This window comes from Chiloscyllium plagiosum, unplaced genomic scaffold, assembly GCF_037043375.1.
Source record: "Chiloscyllium plagiosum isolate Xiang-an unplaced genomic scaffold, Cpla_swu_hap1 HiC_scaffold_23, whole genome shotgun sequence".
Lineage (NCBI taxonomy): Eukaryota > Metazoa > Chordata > Chondrichthyes > Orectolobiformes > Hemiscylliidae > Chiloscyllium > Chiloscyllium plagiosum.
In genome coordinates, this window is record NW_028270161.1 from 43562530 (window position 1) to 43583909 (window position 21380).

General features: G+C 38.6%; 1 protein-coding gene across 3 annotated transcripts in view; it reads right to left on the reverse strand.

Annotated features, from left to right (window-relative positions):
• Positions 1–21380, reverse strand: part of LOC122561450 (uncharacterized) — a 108326-nt gene that overhangs the window by 72384 nt on the left and 14562 nt on the right. For all 3 annotated transcript variants that reach the window (XM_087999607.1, XM_087999606.1, XM_087999605.1), the window contains exons 7-18: positions 18022–18113; positions 15548–15728; positions 12442–12567; positions 9173–9293; positions 8935–9070; positions 8745–8837; positions 7981–8053; positions 7753–7890; positions 5085–5246; positions 2316–2410; positions 956–1082; positions 7–241 (exon numbers count right to left, since the gene is read on the reverse strand). In XM_087999607.1, coding sequence (XP_087855733.1) covers positions 7–241; positions 956–1082; positions 2316–2410; positions 5085–5246; positions 7753–7890; positions 7981–8053; positions 8745–8837; positions 8935–9070; positions 9173–9293; positions 12442–12567; positions 15548–15728; positions 18022–18113 — 1579 coding nt within the window. The remainder of the gene's footprint in view (positions 1–6; positions 242–955; positions 1083–2315; positions 2411–5084; positions 5247–7752; positions 7891–7980; positions 8054–8744; positions 8838–8934; positions 9071–9172; positions 9294–12441; positions 12568–15547; positions 15729–18021; positions 18114–21380) is intronic.

A 21380-nucleotide genomic window follows, 5' to 3' on the forward strand; every position in this document is an offset into this window, starting at 1 on the left:
ACTTACCAATCATCACTATTTTCTCCAGGTTCAATATACATGCCCCTGTAGTAACATGAGCATTTTCTTTGCTCAACACAGAGTCCATTTTTATCCATGTACTTTCCTGCAGGACAGCCACATCCATAAACTGGAACATCCTGAACACTACAGGTGAAGTCAGGTTTTGATAGTGATCTGCAAGTCCGGTTACATGTTGTCATGTTGTTGTCAAAAGATTGGCTCTCCTCACAAGTTGTATCTAGAAACAAAAACCACTAACATCAGATTATAGTTAAATAGTGGTGAAAACTAGAGAAATATCAGAAGCCCTGAGTAAATGATCCATCCTGGTCTCCTTCTGAGACACCTTCCATTGTAGAAGCCATTCATCAAGCAGCTTAATGTAATTCCCTCATGATATGTGGAAATGACTGAGCGCATTAGCTTCAATAAAAATTCTTGGCCTCAACATCCATCAAAGTATTAAAGAATTGTGCTCTGGAACTAATGGAGTTTATCATATCATTAGCTATGAGAAAATCTGCAAAATTGCTCAAGTTTTCCTCTTAACAGGTCAAGGGTTGCAGCGCTATATCCAATGGGCTCCTTCCTACTTCTGCTTTCCAACAATCCACTAAAGACCTTTTATTTTGATATCCTCCCAACTATTCTACCAAAGAATGCGACTTGCAATATTTTATTGAAATCAAATCTCCAATGGTTTCTTGAGTCTGTCACGGAGGAACTTCCTACCAAAGTAAAATGCACTTGCATAAGCATATAGAAGCAAAGTTTTCAGATATTGGATCACAACATCATTCTACAGCAGCATGACCCTGCTACCTCATCATAAATAAACTTAGTGAATGATACACATAATTATTTATGGATCATATAAACTGTTTTCAAGCAACTAATGCTGCCAACAGTAAATTGTGTGGATATTTTATGGAAGATAAATATCTCAACTTACTGCAAATACTTCCAGTCCATTGTGTCAGGATGATATCGTTTTCTGCACATGCATGAACATATGAACCAAATACAGCACAAATGCAGTGATCAATATTTTGACAAGTGCAGATGGAATCCTTACACATCTTTAAAGCAAGCACAATTAAAAACATATTTTTTGAGATCTTTTTGGTAACAATACATATTTTACAAATCTGCAGATAATGCCAGAGACATTAGAAGTCAAATAATCATATTTATTTAATCATATTTGGATGCGATTCCTGGGCAACTGAATGACAGAGTTCACTAATTTTCTACTTATGCTGCAGGCAAAGAAGCTCTCTTGATTGCGAAGTCTTGGCCTCAGCAAAATGTCCAGCACAACTCTTGGGCATTAAACAGGCAGCTTCATGTAACTTGTCAAATTAAAGTTCTGGATCAGGCTGCGATGACTTGGACGAGCTGTCATGTTTATGGGATTTGAAGTCCCAGGACAGTAGCAGACCAGGCTATGTTTTGTAAGCATTCCTGTTACTCAGGGACCAACAAAAATAGTGTAACATAGTGGAGACTCAAATGAGTTCTGAATTAAAATGGTAATCTGGATTTAATTTATGTCATTGAGCCAACTTATCTTAAAAGAAGGCTAATGCTTCAAAGAAATTGGTACATGAAAGACCTAGCAGTTGGTTATTTCATTCTGTAACTGTTATTGTCTAGACTTTCTGGTGACTTTCATTCTTCTCAAACAATACTTCTTGTAATGGATTAGCATGTGACATTTCCAGGCCTAATTAATTTGCAATAGATTCATTTAAAAAATTGACAGATTTATTTTAAATTTCTTTCATTATTAGGAATTTTACAACAAATGCAACTTTATCAGAGGGTAAAAATTGTATAACAATGCCTTCAGCTTTTAAGTAAGTAAGTTACTTGTCCTTTCAGCTTCCCTAATATAAGTTACATGAGTCCTTGAGATAATGTTTTGACATGATGTTTACTGCATCAAAAAGGAGATGCCCAGAGTAATATGTTGTTCCCTATCTTTATATGTCTTACTTTATTAAATAACAGGCTCATTGAGTTGTATTATTTATCATCCTTTACTAATCAAATATTTTATCAACCCAAATCTTGATAATCATCCCAAGAAGAATTTTGAACATTTGCATTACTGAATGATCGAGGAGTATTCTTATAATAGATAATTACTAACTTAATGTACAAGGGATATTTGTCCTTTTTTCACATCTTTATATAATTTACTGCAACTGGTTTATCACCAAATTGTCAGACTAATGATGTTAATTATAGATTATGCAGCACATTGATTCTTAAAGATTTGCATATGTTTGAAGAGGTTTCCCACTTACCTTATAGTATGTGCTGTAATCCACTACATGGTGGCAAGGGGCAAAAGCCCCTTTATTGTTCATCAGCTCAGCACAATGTTCTTTAGCATAATTATCTAGAGCACAATACATAGATGTGATTACTTATATTCTACAATGGATTGCATTGAATTTAGATAATTTTAGCAAATGAATAATACAGAAATAGTGAAAACAAATCAAGTATCAATCAATACCATTTAAGAAGTTCAACTTTAGCCAAAGGAACAGTCGTGGCAGATTTAAGAGTGTGCTGCTTTAACATATGTATTTTGTGAAAAACCAGTTTCAGTTCAGAATGATACAATATAAATTTAAAAGTCAAACACAATTAAATAATTCAGTCATCTAGTTTCAGTGCACAACTGTTGGGCAAATATCTTTGAATGTTTGCTGTGCAAAAACTGTCATGTTATTAAGCACATTAAAAGAGAAGCCCTAGGCACCCCTCTACACCTATACAGTACATTTAAAGTGGTACATCTGCTGCCTAAAGCATTACCATTTGAAGTTTTATCATTTGTGCTCCTTGGACACCTTCATTTGCTACAGTACAATGAAGCCTTGGATATTTATCAGGTTTCCGATTGCTGTGGAATTAGCTAAATCTGACAAAGTAATTCGGTCAAGCATTTTGAGCCATTTTACCTCACTCTACATGTTTTCCAATTTGATTGTTTTCAGGATTTAGAATGCATTGTTATCATAATTATGCACAGCTTCAGACACAATTGCAAACATGTCCAGAGGGTGAGAATGACATGGACATTGTCATGCATTAGATGATTATGAGGAGGTTATATCATTGTCAATGCTGGTCTGCTGCATAATCTCAGTAGGTCACAAGTATATCAAATATCAGATTAAAACTAATTTGTGTTACTGGATGAGCCTTCTTTGGCTCATAGCAGAGCTGAACAGATTCTCCAAAAAACAAGCAAAGATTTCTGCCACTATGACATCCTGAAAAGTATTGTGCTTCTGAGAAAACATTGATCAGGCACTAACTTATGTTTGTGGTGCCAGAACCAATTGGGCCAGTTTCCTTTCATTCCAATCAAGGGACACAAAACATCCTTATACATTATTATCTGTCTAGTATATATTAGTTTGTCTGACAATTCTTCCAGATAACTTATACAGGGCAATTCCTACTGAGGACTGCATTGGTGTCATTGGGACAAGGGGAGGTGTGTCTAAAGCTGTCATCTTGTTATTTTTATTTATTTATAATTGTAGACCAAAACTGGAAAAACTAAGTTATTTTAAGGAACTATTGAACTTTTGAGAACAGGTTGTTGGAACACATTGTGAATTGCACTTACACTGTTACTTTGTAAATAGTGGGGAGGAGAGAAAAGATGGCATGGATTGAGAATGGGTGGAGAGTGGGATTGTGCCAAAACAGACTGTTGAATAGATTAAGCAGTTGTGACTTGTCTGGAAGCTTGAGGCAATCAATATGACAATAATCCTATGCTCAGCTTCTAGGCAAAGGGACACATGTCTCCAAAATTGAAGAAACACAGCCTATCTTTATATTTCTATAACAAATTAACGTAAGCCTGAAGATGGCCAATAATTGTCTTCTACCATTTGCTTTAAGCTGTTGTCTCCAATCAGTGAAATTCAACAATAAATATGTAAATTCCCTGTGTTCATGGCAAAGAACAGAAAGAACTTGAAAAAGGAAATCAGAGAAGTGAAGATCTTAGGAAGAAAGACAAGCATCTCAACAAAGCCTGTGGACTGGTGTTATTGAACTATATTTCCAGTGCATATTTTCCCTCTATCTGGCTTGGTGGTTCAGTGGTTCGCACTGCTGCCTCACAGCACCAGGGACCTGCGTATGATTCCAGCCATGGGAGACTGTCTGTGGAGTTTGCACATTTTCCCTGTGTCTGCGTAGGTTTCCTCCAGGTGTTCCAGTCTCCTCCCACAATTCAAAGATGTGCAGTTTAGGTAAATTGGCCTTGCCAAATGGTTCATAGTGTTCAGGGATGCGTAGGTTAGGTGCATTAGTGAGGGGTAAATGTATGGGAATTGGTCTGGCTGGGTTACTCTTCAGAGGGTCAGTGTTGATTTGTTGGGCCAAAGGGCCTGTTTCCATACTGTAGGGATTCTATGGTGATTCTAAATGATTCTTACCATCGATGTTTTCTTTTGTTTTATCTGTGTCTGTCTATATGTGCATGTAGGGTTTTAAAATTGGATTAGAATTTCAACTAATAGAGTTATCTGATGTTATTAATTCCTGGTTTTGATGTGCCTTTAGCTTGTATTTATTTAAAATCAATACTCTTTCTTGTTATGTACAGAAATCTGGTCAATAATTCCATCATATTGGTAAATGGGGGACTTTGCATGTTTTGATTAAAGCATTAACATTTGTGGCACCTCTGGAAGTTGTGGGGCTTGAAATCAATGCACTTTTCCAAGTGCCATGTAACAGTATGACAAACCATGAACAGCCTCAAGATAACTGAGATGGGTGATGGAAAATCATAAAAATTGTTTAGTATTAAAGATCAGATTCAACTTAATTTCCATTGGGATCAATTTGAAGCATGAGAGAAATCTACACTGATTCTGCCTCAGTGGAAAGTGCTCGTTAGAACTAAATCCTGTAGATCCAATAAACATGGAGTGATAGAAATCAATATAACAACAATGTTAGTTTAATTGTCCTTGACACAAGATATTTACTGAGTGTTGTCTGATGAAAGTCTAGTCTGAAACAAAGAATATTACCATTTTCTGAACTAATGCAAGTAGGTTCTTCTGAATCTGGAGGCATACAAGATTCACCAGAAACTATCCATGAATTAACAAAATCGGCAACTGATTGTTCCTCCATATCCTGTGCAGACAAGAAGTCATCACCTGCATTGTCATTGAAGTTGCCACATAAGCCTGAAAAATAAATAATTGAAAAAAATCTCAAAAAATGGCATGATCTGATTTGGTTGAACAGAGTTATTAACTGAAACATATCATCTAGTCCAAGTTCAGTTTGTCTAAACAGATTTAGTTAAGCAACATATGACATTGAGCATTGTTTTGCACTGTTTTAGTATTTTCTAACTGCTCATATCAAAACATCCTGTTATGACCTGACAGACAATTTTCATAATTTAATTTCTATTATTTGCCCTTTTCTGAAACCACCATTGTATTTCCAAATTCCTTTTCTTCTTCAAAGGGCATGAACCATTGTCATCTCCCAAACTCATGCCCATCTTTCTCCTAACCAGGTTTGAATTAGGTTTCCATCATATCAAAACAGATGTGTTGTGACTTTAACTGTAGTGGATTTAATCCCTTGTCTTTTTCAACCTCTTTGCAATTTTGGCAGGCTTCACTTCACAACCCTCTTCCAAATGCCTGTATTAGATCTTTCTTGGTTGGTTACCTCTTCAATTAGAGATTGATCATCATCAGCATCTGATTCAATATTAGCCATGATTGAATGGTGGAACAGTCTCAATGGGCTAAATGGTCTATTCTGCTCCAAATTCTTATGGTCTTATGAGTTATTTCTGACCTCTATATTGTTGCCTATCTACATGTCCCTTTGTGATACCACCCAATGACATGTGGTTAGCTTACAAATGTCTATCCAATTTTACTTCTTCACTAACTCCGTGTTGCTTTTGAGTTGTCTGGCTGCATGTCCAAAATCCAGGTCAGAATCCCATCTTTTGGAGCTAGTCACAGGTCCTTGACTAATTTACGCACCTGATCCTAACTATCATATCAGCTGTTCGTAGTCTCAAGATCATTTTTGGCACAGCTGATTGTCCAACCCATCTGTCTACACCTCTTAGTTCACTTCTACTTCAACTCATGAATTCACTTCATAAGTTCATAAGATACATGAGCAGAATTAGGCTTTTCGGCCCCTTGAATCTGTTCTGCCATTCAATCATGGCCGATATGTGCCTCAGGAGAAAGTGAGGATTGCAGATGTTGGAGATCAGAGTCGAGACAGTGTTGCTGGGAAAGCACAGCAGGTCAGGCAGCATCTGCGGAGCGGGAGAATCAATGTTTTGGGGCATAGGCCTTCATCATTCCTGATAAAGGACTTATGCTCGAAACATCAATTCTCCTGCTCCTCGGATGCTGCCTGACCTATTGTCTTTCCCAGCAACACACTCTCAACTATATAGCCTTCTATCCCTGTATCCAAGTCGTTAATGTAGATTGTAAATAGTTGTGATCCAAGGACTATTTTGTGTCTTGCCATCCAGAAAAAAAACCATTTATCCCGACTCTCTGTCTTCTGTCCATCAACCAGTCATCTGTCCAAGCTAATAAATTAGCCTCAGTCCCATATGATCCAAAGTTGTGAATTAATCTTTTGTACAGCAGCCTATCAAATGCTTTCCGGATGTCCAGATATATTACACTTACAGGATCCCTATTATCCACTTTACTTGTTACATCTTTGAAGAACTCTAGCAAATTAGTCAAACATGATTTGCCTTTCATAAAACTATGCTGTCTATGATAGTTAATGTTTTGACTTTCCAAATGTCCTGCTATTGCTTTCTTGGCAATTGATTCTAACACTTTCCTATCAAAGATGTTACATTATATGGTTTTTAATTTCCTACATTTTGCCTCCTTCCCTTTTTGAATAAGGGCATTATATTAGCATTTTTCCAATATACTGGAACTTTTCCCATGTCCAGGAAATTTTGGAATATTCCCTGGACACAGGAACACATTTCATTTTAAAAACTGTCTCCATGCCATTGTAATCTTCAGACCTGATAATTTCACTCTATGTCCACTTCAGCTCATTCTAAACACTGATATCTGTGTCCTTTCCTGAGTGAGTTTACTCCGCTCATCCCTGTCAATTAACAACAGCAAAGATATCTAGACTATATATGTCCTGAATAGAGTGTGACTTTGAGTAATTTCTTGATAACATATATTTCTTGCATATGATTTACTGATTTTCCCCAGATGTTCGGGGCTGAATTATAGTTTAAAATGTTAGCGAATTTGAATTCAAGTTAAGTCAAGAATATCTGTTGTCAGATATAAATCTGTCTCAAACTTACACAGTTCCAGCTTTTGCCAAGGTGAGAAGTTTAGTGGAAAGCTTATCTATTCCAAAGGAGCAGATTTCCACTTTAATTGTTATAACAAGGCGATGAAACTCATTGATGTCTGAATTTTAAGTGTGAATTGGTTGATTAGAAAATGGGTTAATAAATAAACATTATATGCCATCAGTCAGGTTAGGAAATTTGACAGCTTCATCAATGTGAACACTTCATGCGTTTGGGAGGTGATTGCCTTCACAATTTGCATCCTAAATCCAAGTGGCTGCTCGCAAAGGCTCTGCAATTGGGTATTCTGCTTTACCTTCACCCCTGGTAGTCAAGAAATAATTAGCTAGTCATACCTTTCACTGTGTTTTTGTCTTTTTCTTGCAGTGAAATGTATAAATGCATGATAGAAGATGTCCGCACTTGTATTTTTAGCCCAAATGAAGTCGAAAATTGAATGAATTTTGCTGATTTCCTAAATATGATTATTCCATCTGTGAAATGACATAACTCTAGTTTAACTTAAGACTGAACAATTTTACTGTCGTATTTAAATGTTTGATTTTCTTCAATTTTTAGTTTACCCTTCTTTAGAGGAAGGTTAATTTTATTTCCAGAAGAGTAAACGTCGCCATTATTGTTGAATTCATAATTGATCTATAACAAAAAAGATTAAGTTTAGTAGGATCATTTAAATAGAGTCAAAGAATTATACAGTATGGAAACAGACTCTTTGGTCCAACTCATCGTCACCGATCAGATATCCTAAACTGACCTAATCCCATTTACCAGCATTTGGCCCATATCCCTCTAAACACTTCCAATTCATAAACCCAAAAAATACCTTTTAGGTGTCGGAATTCCACCTGCCTCCACCAAACATGATTAAAAACAGTTAAAATTGAAGAATAGAACAAGCAAGTGAATAATAAGTTTAATTTGACAGTTTTTCCTTCCACATAATATTGATAGAAAGGATAGTTATAATTACAAGCAAGAATGATCTTTGAAAATGTAAGATTATCAACTAACCAATTCTCCTGTTCAAGTGCATGTATATGTGGCCACAAATCTGCTGACCAAGATGAGAGGCAAAACTGTCCTCTGGCAAAACAGCACACATGCACCGTTGTAAAATTGAAATGAACCTTTCATTAAAAAGTTGTCTGGACATTAGATTCCCTTCCAGAAAATCATAACCAAATAATACCATTTTTACATCCTTTCCACATCTTCACATTACATGATAAACCCTGACATTAATTAATGTTCTGTATCAGATATTTTAAAATAAAACATCATTCACAGTAAATAGAACATGGCACTAAAAATAATCACCTATGCTTACCTCAGATTGGCAATATGAAACATGTCTTACACATATCTGTCCAACTGCTTTATGACACACGTATAACTCAATAGTTACTTTCCAGTCATTTCCCTGTGGTGTTTAAAAACAAGAACTTTAAAATCCATCCAAACAAGATAAGGTATTGTAGTTTTTTCCTACCACAAATATAACAAAGTAGCTCACGTACAATAACTGCGTAGAGTCTGCAATTGCCTCTCAAATTATAAGTTTTTTTATCAAATGTTGTGATGTATGTTCCTTCTACTTTACATCTGCTGGGACAGCTACGATGAGAGCATTCCCAAAGTGCACCATTGCAGACACTAAATAAGGAGGGAAATAAATGATAGCAGTGAAATATTTGAAATTTGATGAATGTACACATATGAGCTAAATTCTGTATGAGCTAAATTAGTAACCATTACCATGTCTGACAGGAAGTGTTCCTTCTGTCTCCACTATCATAAGTCATACCACTGTATATGCACGGACAACTTGAGCTGTTGATGCATTTGTTGGTGCCTCTTATATCATCAAGAACTGTGCCTGAAATTGAAAAAGGTATAGATGCCCTGAATATCAATTAATGTAGTTTTAATTTTAAATTGTAATGCCAGAAGCCTTGGTGATGCAGGCTCTTATCTAGAACTAGAGTTTTGGTACTGTGTCAAGACTCACATTTTCAAATTAACTTGGCAAAAGATCGTTATAGAATGTAATTTGGTAATTGGCTGGGACGGTAATAAGCCATTGATTTAGTGACACAGAGGAATTTCCTCAAAACTTTTCCGAAATTAGCAAAAGGTCACATTTATTGCTCATCTGTAACTGCCCATGAACACATGGCGATGAGCTGTTTTCTTGAGATTTCACGTAGAACAGAATAGAATAGACCAGAATAGAATAGAATAGCCTTTATTACCATATGCACTCAAGTAAGTGCAATGAAATATTTCTAAAGTCACCTCCCAGTACTATCTTAGGTACAGGACACCTAGGTACAGACACTTTAAGTGTTGCACACAATTGAAATATTTTAAAAAAGGATTAGCAATGGGGATACAGTGTTTAGAAGTCCAGAATGAATATAAAAGGTGTCTATCAGTACTCAGGTTCTAGCCCTTATCCAACATGAGTCCATGCCAACTGGCTTTAAAACATGAGGCCACAATGCGTCCATACATTGGCCTCCATCCAGGACTCACTCTCCTGCCGCTCCAGGCTCTGGCTCACAAGGCACACCAACAATGTAATTGTGTCTGTGTGTCTGTGTGCCTTTCCCTCTCAATTGGCCAGATGGTCTGATTATTTCTTTTTAATTTCAGATTTTTTGGCATGAGTAAAATATCCATGATATGTAAACCATGCCTCAGGTAACATTAAATCATTAATGGTTAGAAAGCTTTTGTGAAAATTTTAAAGTTGGGCAATCAGCTCTACAATTGACTATCAAGACAATTGACTCTGCAATTTTAAAGTTGGGCAATTGACTATCAAGACAAACATTGCTGTACTGGTTGGGGACAAGCAGGAGGCTGGAAGAACACAACAAGCCAAGCCTCATCAGGAGGTGGAGAAGACGATATTTTGTGCGTAACTCTTCTTCAGGATTAGATGTGGGGGTAGAGGCAGCTAAAGATAAAGAAAGGAGGGATGGGTATGGGTGGGGAGAGCGACAGAGTGGTGAAGTGGTGACAGATGAATACAGGTGGTGGGTATGACCTGGCAAGTCGATGGGAGGAATGAATCCGGTTGGTAACTGGAAGGAAACGGCGGTTGGAGGGATGGAGGACAGGAGGTGGGGCTGGAAAGTGAGTCAGGGGATGGGTGGGAAGGTTATTTGAAATTGAAGAGCTCAATGCTGAATCTTCAGGATAGTAGTCTGCCCAGGTGGAAGCTGAGGTGTTGTTCCTCCAATTTGCAATCTGATTCACTGCAGCAATGGAGGCCAAGGATGGACATGTCGGAGAAGGCATGGAAAGGGGAATTGAGTGGTCAGTAACTGGGAGATCAGGCTTGCCATTACTGGCCTGGCTGAGATGCTCGGCAAAATATGCCCCTAGTTTACGTTTGGTCTCCCCTATGTAGAGATGACCACATCAGGAGCACCTGATGCAGTAAACTAGGTTGGAAGAGAGGCAGGTGAACCTCTGTCTCACCTGGAAGGATTGTTTGTGGCCCTGGATGGTGGTGAGGGGGTGGTATGCTGGCAGATTTTACAGCGGAAGGTACCAGAGAGTTCGGGGGGGGGGGGGGGGTGCTTGGTGGGGAGGATGGCGTGTACCAAGGAGTGGCGAAGACAATGGTCCTTGCAGAAGGCAGAGGTGAAGATGTTCTTGAAGATGGGGTCTAGTTGGAGTTATGGTTAGGGACAGCAATCATGTTTTTAGGTTTGGTGCAACCAAATGCATTTCATTCCTACGATGGTAACATTTACAAGCAGTATAATAGCTCACAAATGAATTGATTTGCAGTAATACAATTGAATGTTTATCAAACTGAATATCTCTGAGCAATGATACAATACAAATGCAAGAATAGATCTTTCCTAAGACATACTGGAAAATATAATGGGAATGGATTTAGCCTCTGAAAAGAAAAATAATTACAGGCTTTCGGAGAAAAGGAAGGAATAGATATTATTTAAATTGGTCTTCCAGAGAACCAGCATGGACATGACAGGCCAAGTGGTCTTCTCCTGTGGTGTATTCATTCTGTGATTACATGATTCCTTGCTAGAATGGACAAACATTTCAAATCCATTGCTCTGATTGACAGAACAAAGTTGTATTAGAGTTTAATTTTCCTGTAAAATGCCACTCCTAAGTTTGAATGTGTTGATCTAATAATGTCATCGGACATCCTCTTCGATCACTAAATGATTTAAATGAGCATTTCAAATAATTCACAAAATGGCACAGCAGATAGACTACTGACGTACAAGAGGCAATTATTGCATGCATTTGGATTTTAAACTATTCATAAATAAAAATTTGAAGAAGGGAAGTAAACATTCATATGAATAAATCTATGAAGAAATGCAGGGTTTAACTGTTTAGTTCTCAAGCACCCTTAGATCCCCACTTCCATCCTCCAGCAAACATGTACTTTATACTTAATCTTTGTGAAGTTTTGATCCTGAATCTAACCACCATTCTAAGCAAGGTTTTAGCATCATCACTTTGCAACCTTATGTACAGCATCAATACAACAATGGTCACACCCTAATAGATAAAAGTTTTGTCTCAAACCCTCCCCTACACTTAAGACTTTAGGCACCACAGCCTACCTCCAATGATCAAGATGTTAGCCCACAGTCTCCTCACTCATACCTATCCACAATGACTCCTTTTGCCTCTTATTGGGTAGCACTACCTCAATGCCTTTCGACTTTTACATCAATTCCCTCTCTAACTTCATTTTCCAACCGTAGAATCTCTTACCTTATTGGTTCCATGTCGTCTTAAAAACTAATTGTCACATGCGACTTTCCTTTATTCCTCTAGCATTCCATTCTTGCTCTCCTTTCCCTCAGCTGGCATATCATACATCTACTGCCTCAAATCAGTACCTTGGTGTTCAAAAAATTCAAATGCATCTCAACTACAGTACTTATACAATGCCACAGGAGGCTGGCATAACCCATACAATACTATATACATTAATCAGTCTCCGTTTTGAAAAATATTGTTACCTGGTGGGCATTCACAAGTGCTTACACAAGCATGTTTTTTCTGTTGAGGCTTTTGATTAGTACATGTTGGAATAACCTCTGCACCACAATCCCTGTAAATCTGGTTCTCAGGACAAAAGGGTAGTTCTGGAAAAGAGAAGGCATGCATTTCACATTCAATATTAGTGAGTAATGATGTTTAAATATCATTGGAAGGAAGCAGAGTTAACATTTCACATTGAAGACCTGCAGCAAAATTAGCAGTAATAAGATTCTCAACAGCTAGAAAAGCTAATCCAATTCTGCAACAAGTCAGTAGTAAGAGGCCTATTTGCTTACATTATCATGCTGTGAATACATAACCTAGCCTTATTGTTATGCAGTTTCATATTTTCTTTCATACTGGAGAGAAATTAGATGGTGAAAAATGTGTTGCTGGAAAAGCACAGCAGGTCAGGCAGCATCCAAAGGGCAGGAGAATCGACGTTTCGGGCATAAGCCCTTCTTCATTCCTGAAGAAGGTCTTATGCCCAAAATGTCGATTCTCCTGCCCTTTGGATGCTGCCTGACCTACTGCGCTTTTCCAGCAACACATTTTTCAGCTCTGATCTCCAGCATCTGCAGTCCTCACTTTCTCCTAGAAACTAGATGGTGACAATTTCCCAACATGAAGGTCAGAGTGAGTACATAGGCACTTGAGCATGAAATTTACTTGTCTAGCCATCCAACCTGGACAACATTCACTTACATATCAGGGCATGTTCCATGGACAGTGACTGTCCCAATACCCCATCGACAGATGTTGGCAATGTGCACATACCATAAGTTATAGAGGGATGAAGAGTCATCAACAGTGACAACCAGGTTCAAATGGGACAGTGGACCCCAATGGTTGGCATGACTAAGCTGTAGGAGAAAGTAAGGACTGCAGATGCTGGAGAGTCAGAGTCAAAAAGTGTAGCACTACAGGACTAAAAATTGGAGTAAAGTTGAGCCACTCATGATCAAAAGGGATTGTAAAGGGGAACATTCATGAGTCATAATTCAGAGAATTACATGGGAACATGTAGAAGCTCAATAATAATGGGATTTATAGGAAATGCAAGGAACTTGGGAGGTGGGGATGCAGGGGATGGGGCAGTGCTTGACAATGAGCTGTGTCTGTGACTCACCCTATTAGGTGAAAACTATGTTGCTTTCCATACTCATACAAATAGTAAACTCACAATGGAAATGGGAACTAGTTGTAACCACATACAGAGTCAAGGGAGAAAGTATTTTTTAAGGATGTGGGCTCTACTTGTGAATGATACGAGGCCTTGCAAGAGGCAATTGCATTAACCAGCCACTTGCACAGTACTGGTTTATCACTGTTCCCTGCAACTGAAACATATAGAGTATCTAACTGCATGGTTTACAGTCCTGGGTGCAAACAATCTTATTGATCAGACAGACGATGATGTATAAATGCAGAGAATTAATTAATGTGAACTTTTATTTGCAATGAAGAGTCAACCAGGCCACCTATGTGTTCTTAGAAGCATTTTGTTTATTTCCCTCTTACTTCATGCACTGTGAATGACATCTCCTGGTTCTCATTGCTCGAGGTTGTGCTCAGCTACGCTTTAAAAATGTCACTGGCATCAACTATCCTGGTATACCCTGGTACAAGTGAGTATATCAGCCATTGCTGCATGCTGAATAATGCAGCAGGGTACATAGAACATAGAACATAGTACAGTACAGAACTGGAATAAGCCCTTCAACCCAAAATGTTTTCCCAAACATGATGCTAAATTAAACTAACCCCTTCTGCTGTCCATGGTCCATAAGCCTCCATTCTTTGTTTATTCATTTGCTTTTCTAAAAGCCCTTTAATCACCCTGATGCCTTCACCACTATCCTCAGCAATGCATTACCCTCTCATGTCTCCTTTGTACTTTCACCCTCTTAACAATTAGATATTTCAACTCTGGGAAAAAAGATTCTGACTGTCAACCCTATCTATACCTCTCATAATCTTAAAACCTTCTTTAAGTCTCCCCTCAAACTCCGCTGCTCCTGAAAAGACAACCCTAGTCTGTCCAGACTCTCCTTGTAGCTCATAACCTCAAATGCAGGTAGCATCCTTCCTTTAGTGTGGTGACCAGAATTGAATGTAATGCTCTAAATTCATCTAATGGAACTTTTATAAAGCTGCAACATCACTCCCTGACACTTGTACTTAATGCCCCTTCCAACAAAGGCAAACATGCCACATGCCTTTCTTACCACTCTATCTACTTGTGTGGCTACTAAGAGGGAGCTATGGCCTAGGACCCAAGATCCCTCTGTAAATCAATGCTGGTAAGGGTCTTGCCATTAACCGTATGCTTTTCACACTTGTCCAAATTAAACTCCATCTGCCATTTCTCCACCCATATCTGCAACTGATCTCTATTCTGCTGTAGCCTTTGACAACTTTCAACACCATCCACAACTCCCCTGATCTTTTGTGTCACCTGCAAGCTTACCAAACCACCCATCTATATTTACATCCAAGTCATTTATGTAAATCACAAACAGCAGTCATCCCTATGGAACATCACTAATCACAGATCTCCAGCCAGAAAAACATCCTTCCACTATTACCCTCTGTCTTCTATGGGCAATTCAATTCTGCCTTCAAATGGCCAAGTCACTGTGAATCCCATGCATCTTAATCTCCTTGAAGAGCCTCCCATGAGGGACCTTATCGAAAGCCTTACTAAAATCTAGGCAAAAAAACATCCACTGCTCTACCATCATCAATTGCCCTCGTCACCTCCTCAAAAAAGAGGCACAGTGCATAGAGGCATAATGGAGAGCTAATTTGGCAAGATATGAAGAATAATGTGAGATTGCTCACTGAAGCTCACAATCAGAAACCCTCTACCAATTCTGCAAAATTAAGTGTAGCTGATTTCTGTTTCTCTCCACAGATACCTGACTTACTAAGTATTTCCCTTATTTAATGCTTTTATTTCAAACTATCCACATATGCAGTACTTTGCCTTTACATTAATATCACTGTTCTATCTAAAAATGAAATTAATTTGAGTTTTCACCTTGAACTGTTGGTTTTTTTTAAATTTACAGCAAAACATACCACATTGTACATTATCCCTCCAGTCATGATCTGTCACTGCATTTAGTTGTGCAAATTCTGTCAAAGTATCACAGTGGACCTGGTCACTAGTTGAAGAGCAGACATCTCTTGAACAAATTTTACGATAGGTTTCATAATCTTTGTAATTCAAAAAATTGCGTGAGAACGGTTTTGTGCACCTCTGACAAAAAGAAATAGACAAAATTACAAAATGCAGTCTTTAACCCATGAAACCAACAGTTTTACGTTAATTAAACTTATGTAAGCAAATATAGTTTTAGCATTAGGTCTAAAAATAATAACCAAGTGTTGTCCAGTTTTCCAAAGCGAGGCATACACATTTAGGATTTGAAAGCATTTATATTCATACTGAGGAGTCTGTGCATATCAAGGGGAAAGAAATTTTTTTCATAGAATTGATCATTAATAATTTCAGTTCAATTTTCAATGGGTGGCTGCAGATCAGGTACAAGTACCGTGCTGGCAGAATTTGGGATACACTTTTAGCTCACTGCTTTGATGTAAGGTGACATTGTGCATCAATTGCCCAACATTATGCCTTTGATGGAAATGATGATTCTACACACTGTGGTCAAGCTACTATGCCAGTTTTATAATTATTGCTTCAGTTATGTAGGTGATGCCACATTTGAAATATTGACTGCCATTTTGAAGTCCTTATCTAAACAAATCAATAACTGCCTTTGAAAAATTAAACAGAGGTGCATCAGATTAATTCCAGGGATGAGATACTGGATAGTATATTCTCATATTCTCTGGAGTTTAGAAGGATGAGCAGTGATCTCGCTGAAATATATTTTTAAAGAGACCTTGAGAAGGTAAGTTCTAAGAAGCCCTGGCACTTGGATGATGATACTGAAACACTACAGATAACAAATTCGGCCATGTAGAAATGAAGTGATGAGAAATTTAATCACTCAGATTTATGAATCTTTGAGCTCAATTCCAGGAAGCTGTGTGATGCTGCTGCCCCTTAAATAAGGTTATTTTGGTTTTTTTTTCAAGAAAGGTTGTGAAGACAGAGGTGCTGAATTGTCAACTTTAACAATGGCAGGGGAGAGGCCAGTTCTCCCAGTTCAGGATTTTTCTAGTTTCATTTAGTTTTAATAGGCAGTCAGAAGCTGCTACAGTGGAGAAAGGTTTGATGCTTCAGCAGATGGTTCCTGACCTGCTTTCTCTCTGAAATCTCTTTGGATGTTGTTTCCTCCTGCCTGTTAGATCCTGGGTTCGGATTTACCTTTTGCCGAGGGTTGTGTTTATGGGATGTTATAGGAATTGGAACAACTCTTTCATTAAGTTGCGGTATCAAGTCGGTTGGATTTTCAAATAAATAAATTTTCTTTTGTCCGTGTTTCAACTGTAGAGTTTAAATTAATTCTGTTTGCTTAAAGCCGAGTGGTTTGATCATGCACCACTCCTGGAATATCCAGCTCACATATGCATGAAAGAAAAAGTTAGGATCTGAGCTACCTTCTTAAAATATTTTGAGGGGGTCTGGCCTGGTCCATACCAGCTGTAGTCCTCCATCATTAAATATTATCAAGACTTAGATTGATTATTTATTCTTGAAAGCCAAGGAAATGAGAATATGATGAGAAAGTAGATTAGATTCCCTACAGTGTGGAAACAGGCTATTTGGCCTAATAAGTCCACACCGACCCTCTAAAGATTAACCCACCCAGACCCATTCCCCTACATTTACCCCTGACTAATGGAGCTAATACTACAGGCAATTAACCTGATCTGCACATCTCTGGGTTGTGGGAGGAAACCAGAGCACCTGGAGGAGATCCACCCAGACACAGGCTGGAATTGAACCCAGGTCCCTGGTGCTATTAGATTAGATTAGATTACTTACAGTGTGGAAACAGGCCCTTCGGCCCAACAAGTCCACACCGACCTGCCGAAGCGCAACCCACCCAGACCCATTCCCCTACATTTATCCCTGCACCTAACACTACGGGCAATTTAGCATGGCCAATTCACCTGACCTGTATATTTTTGGACTGTGGGAGGAAACTGGAGCACTCAGAGGAAACCCATGCAGACACGGGGAGAATGTGCAAATTCCACACAGTCAATCGCCTGAGGCGGGAATTGAACCCGGGTCTCTATGAGGCTGTAATGCTAACCGTTGAGCTACCATGCCACCCAGAGTTAATATTCAATTCAGCCGTGTTAACATGGAATAGTGTAGGAGGATCAAGGGGCGAAATGGCTCACTGCTGCTCCTATTTCTTCTATTATTACACTAAAACAAAACATTAATCATAGTTCTTCAACTCTAGGAAGATACTTTATTTGTTATTATTTGTACAACTTCTTTCCCACAGACCAATATAAAATAAAACATTTATTTATAAATATGGATAAATATAACAGTCGGGGTTAAGTTGTAGTGAATTAATTTGTATTTGCAATAATTCACTACTTCATCAAAGCAAGTAACTTACCTTAATGGCATTGTTACAGGTTTCATTTTGAGATATTGTGACACTACAGGACTCAACTAATTTATTGTATTCATAGATTGTGAATTCACTCACTGGAATAAAAGAAGAAGGTGATATTTCATGTTTTTAAAATGTATTAATACATATGTAACAAATCTTTTAGTGAACTTGAATTTAGAATCATAGAGTCATCAAGTCATACAGCACAGAAACAGACCCTTTGGTCCAATTCATCCATGCCAACCAAGTTTCCTAACTGAACTGGTCCCATTTGTCTGAGTTTGGCCCATATTCCACTAAATTTTTCCCATTCATGCACCTGTCCAACTGTCATTTAAATGTTGTAATTGTACCTGCATCTATCACTTCCTCTGGCAGTTTGTTCTTTATTCGCACCACCCTCTGTATGAGAGAGTTGCCGCCAGATCCATTTTAATTCTTTCCCCTCTCAGTTTAAACCTGTGCCCTTTAGTTATAGACTCCCTTACACTGGGGAAAAGACCTTTGTTATTCACCTTATCTATGCCTCTCATCATTTTATCAACCTCCTTAAGATCATCCCTCAACTTATACTAAATGGTTTGACCAATAAAGGCAAGAGTGCCAAATGCCTTCTTTACCAACCTGTATCTGTAACAGGATGTCTGATCAGCATGGACGGGTTGGACCGAAGAGTCTGTTTCCATGCTGTACATCTCTATGACTCTATAACTATGTATCTGTACCCCAGGCCTGTCTTTTCAACAATACCCCCAGGGCTCTGCCATTAACTGAATACATCCTGCCCTATTTTTTCTTACTAAAACAACATCTTACATATATGTAAATTAAACTCCATCTGCCTCACCTTGGCCCATTGGCCCATGATATCAAAATCTCATTCTATAACACCAATTTTTTGATGTCATCCACAAACCTATGAACCATGCCTCCTATATTCTCATCTAAATCATTAAAACGCGGACCCAGCACTGATCCTTGAGGCACCTGAGCTCTCAGGCCTCCAGTCCAAACAACAACCCTGTATCATCACCCTCTATCTCCTACTGTCAAGCCAATACTTTATCATTTAAAGTTCAGATAACAATTTCGATTTACACACAAAGATTTTAAAAACTGAAAGCCACAAAATGATTTTGTAGCAAAAATTAAATATTTGTTCATCAGGTCAACATGACATTTGATACTGTCTGTAACAAGTCTTGATTTAGTTTTGCTGTTTAAAGCCTTTAATTTTGCTTTTCCTCACATATGGAAACATTTTAGGGGAATTTAACACAAACAACATGAGTTCCTCTGACACACAGATTCTTTGATGGGTTTCCCAAGAGGGTCAGGAAGAGCAATGTGTGACATTTCATTCTTCCACAAGTGTACATGTCAATCAATCAGCCTCATCTGCTTAGTATGGAGTATACCAGCAATTACACTGCCATCTGATTAGAATAAGAAATGAGCAGGGCCTAACTAATTAGATAAGAAAGGTGGGATTTAACATGGGAATACAGCACCAGGTGACAGACAGACAGGAACTGTGCTATTTTAAAATGGCAACAGCTTTGCTTTCAGACCTCCAATTTCTCGGAAAGACTAGAAGCTCACAGAGCAGTCCACAGGCATGGACACAAGTGGATACTTAGTAAGGAATCAAGCATTTTGAAGTTCCCAGATCATTGAAGAAAAATCATTGAAAACAGAAGCTAAAGAATGCCAAGAGGGGGTGATGCAGACCACACAGAGAATAGCATACTGATTCAGCTTAATGATTAGATTAGATTAGATTAGATTACTTTACAGTGTGGAAACAGGCCCTTCGGCCCAACAAGTCCACACCGACCCGCCGAAGCGTAACCCACCCATACCCCTACATTTACCCCTTACCTAACACTACGGGCAATTTAGCATGGCCAATTCACCTGACCTGCACATCTTTGGACTGTGGGAGGAAACCGGAGCACCCGGAGGAAACCCACGCAGACACGGGGAGAACGTGCAAACTCCACACAGTCAGTCGCCTGAGGCGGGAAATGAACCTGGGTCTCTGGCGCTGCGAGGCAGCAGTGCTAACCACTGTGCCACCGTGCCGCCCATATGCCACCGTGCCGCCCATCCTCAGATGACATCCTCCAGAATTTCTGGGAATTTAGATGGTATATTTCCAGACTGATGGAAAGTGGAGACCCTCCCAGAAAATGTAGCAGTCCTAAGCAAATGTCACAGTAAAGGTGAACTGCAATGAGACTGGGAAGAGGTTGAAGGACCTATTCTATATTACAATGGTGGTATCTGATTGATATGCATTGCAAAAAGAAGCTGGACCTGTACAGATGGCTTACACATTGTGAAAGGATCAGTAGACAGCCACATTTTGACTGTGCATCCTCACCTGTAGCCTGGAGGTTACAGGTTGTATGTGAGTCAAAGGTTTCTGCACCATGCTCTTCGCATTGTTCATCATTCACAAGATTACGTTTAGGAGGAATGTATGAACATAGTAAACCATTGTGGGACTGTGAAAATGAAGGACTCAAAGAAAGTTTTCTCCTTCTGCATGAAAGAAAACAGGACCTACGATAGTAAAAAGGAAGAAGGATGGCTATCCTTGAGCTGACCAAGATAAGGCTCTTGAGCTGGCAAATAGCCTCAACAAGTTTGTCTGTTGTTTTAACACCATTTGCTGGTCTGTCACAACTCTTCTATGTCACATTTAAATACCTGCTTCTACCCTCAAGGCTCTGATGTGAATCCTTCTACATTATTTTCCAACCCCACCCATTATGTTTCTCGCTGCAATGAGCTTCCATAAATACTGCCCATGTTGACCAAATATATACTGCTAAAAGTTTCCTTTATCCTGAAAAACCCATCAAGCCACCCTTCAGCCTTTTCCTTTCTGGTATAAAGAGTACCAGCCTATTCATGCATTTCAATCCCTTCTTTATGGTCATATTTTATTGTACTTCTCTGCCACCTCTGCATTCTGTAACACATGGACGAGGAATGTGCATAGTGCTCTGTTATCAAACTATTGGATCAATGGAAATCTCCTCGTGCAATCCTTGCCACAATCCCATAACCACCACTCCAACAATTCCCTGACTATTTCAGGTTAAACCAGGCTGCTGATAACTTCAGCAGTCTATTTAATATCTGATTCAGTAGATAAACCCATACCTTCTCTATCACTAAGAATGCATACTTCTACTGTGCTATTTTTTTCTTTAATTCACCAAAAACAGCATTTTTCCAATGGTTGCACCCTGACATCAGAAAAGTTGACTGGGAATAAGAACCTATTGATGTCGGCAGCCCCATGTACATAAACTCTGTTTTATACTGGAAAAGAAGCCCCACCTCAG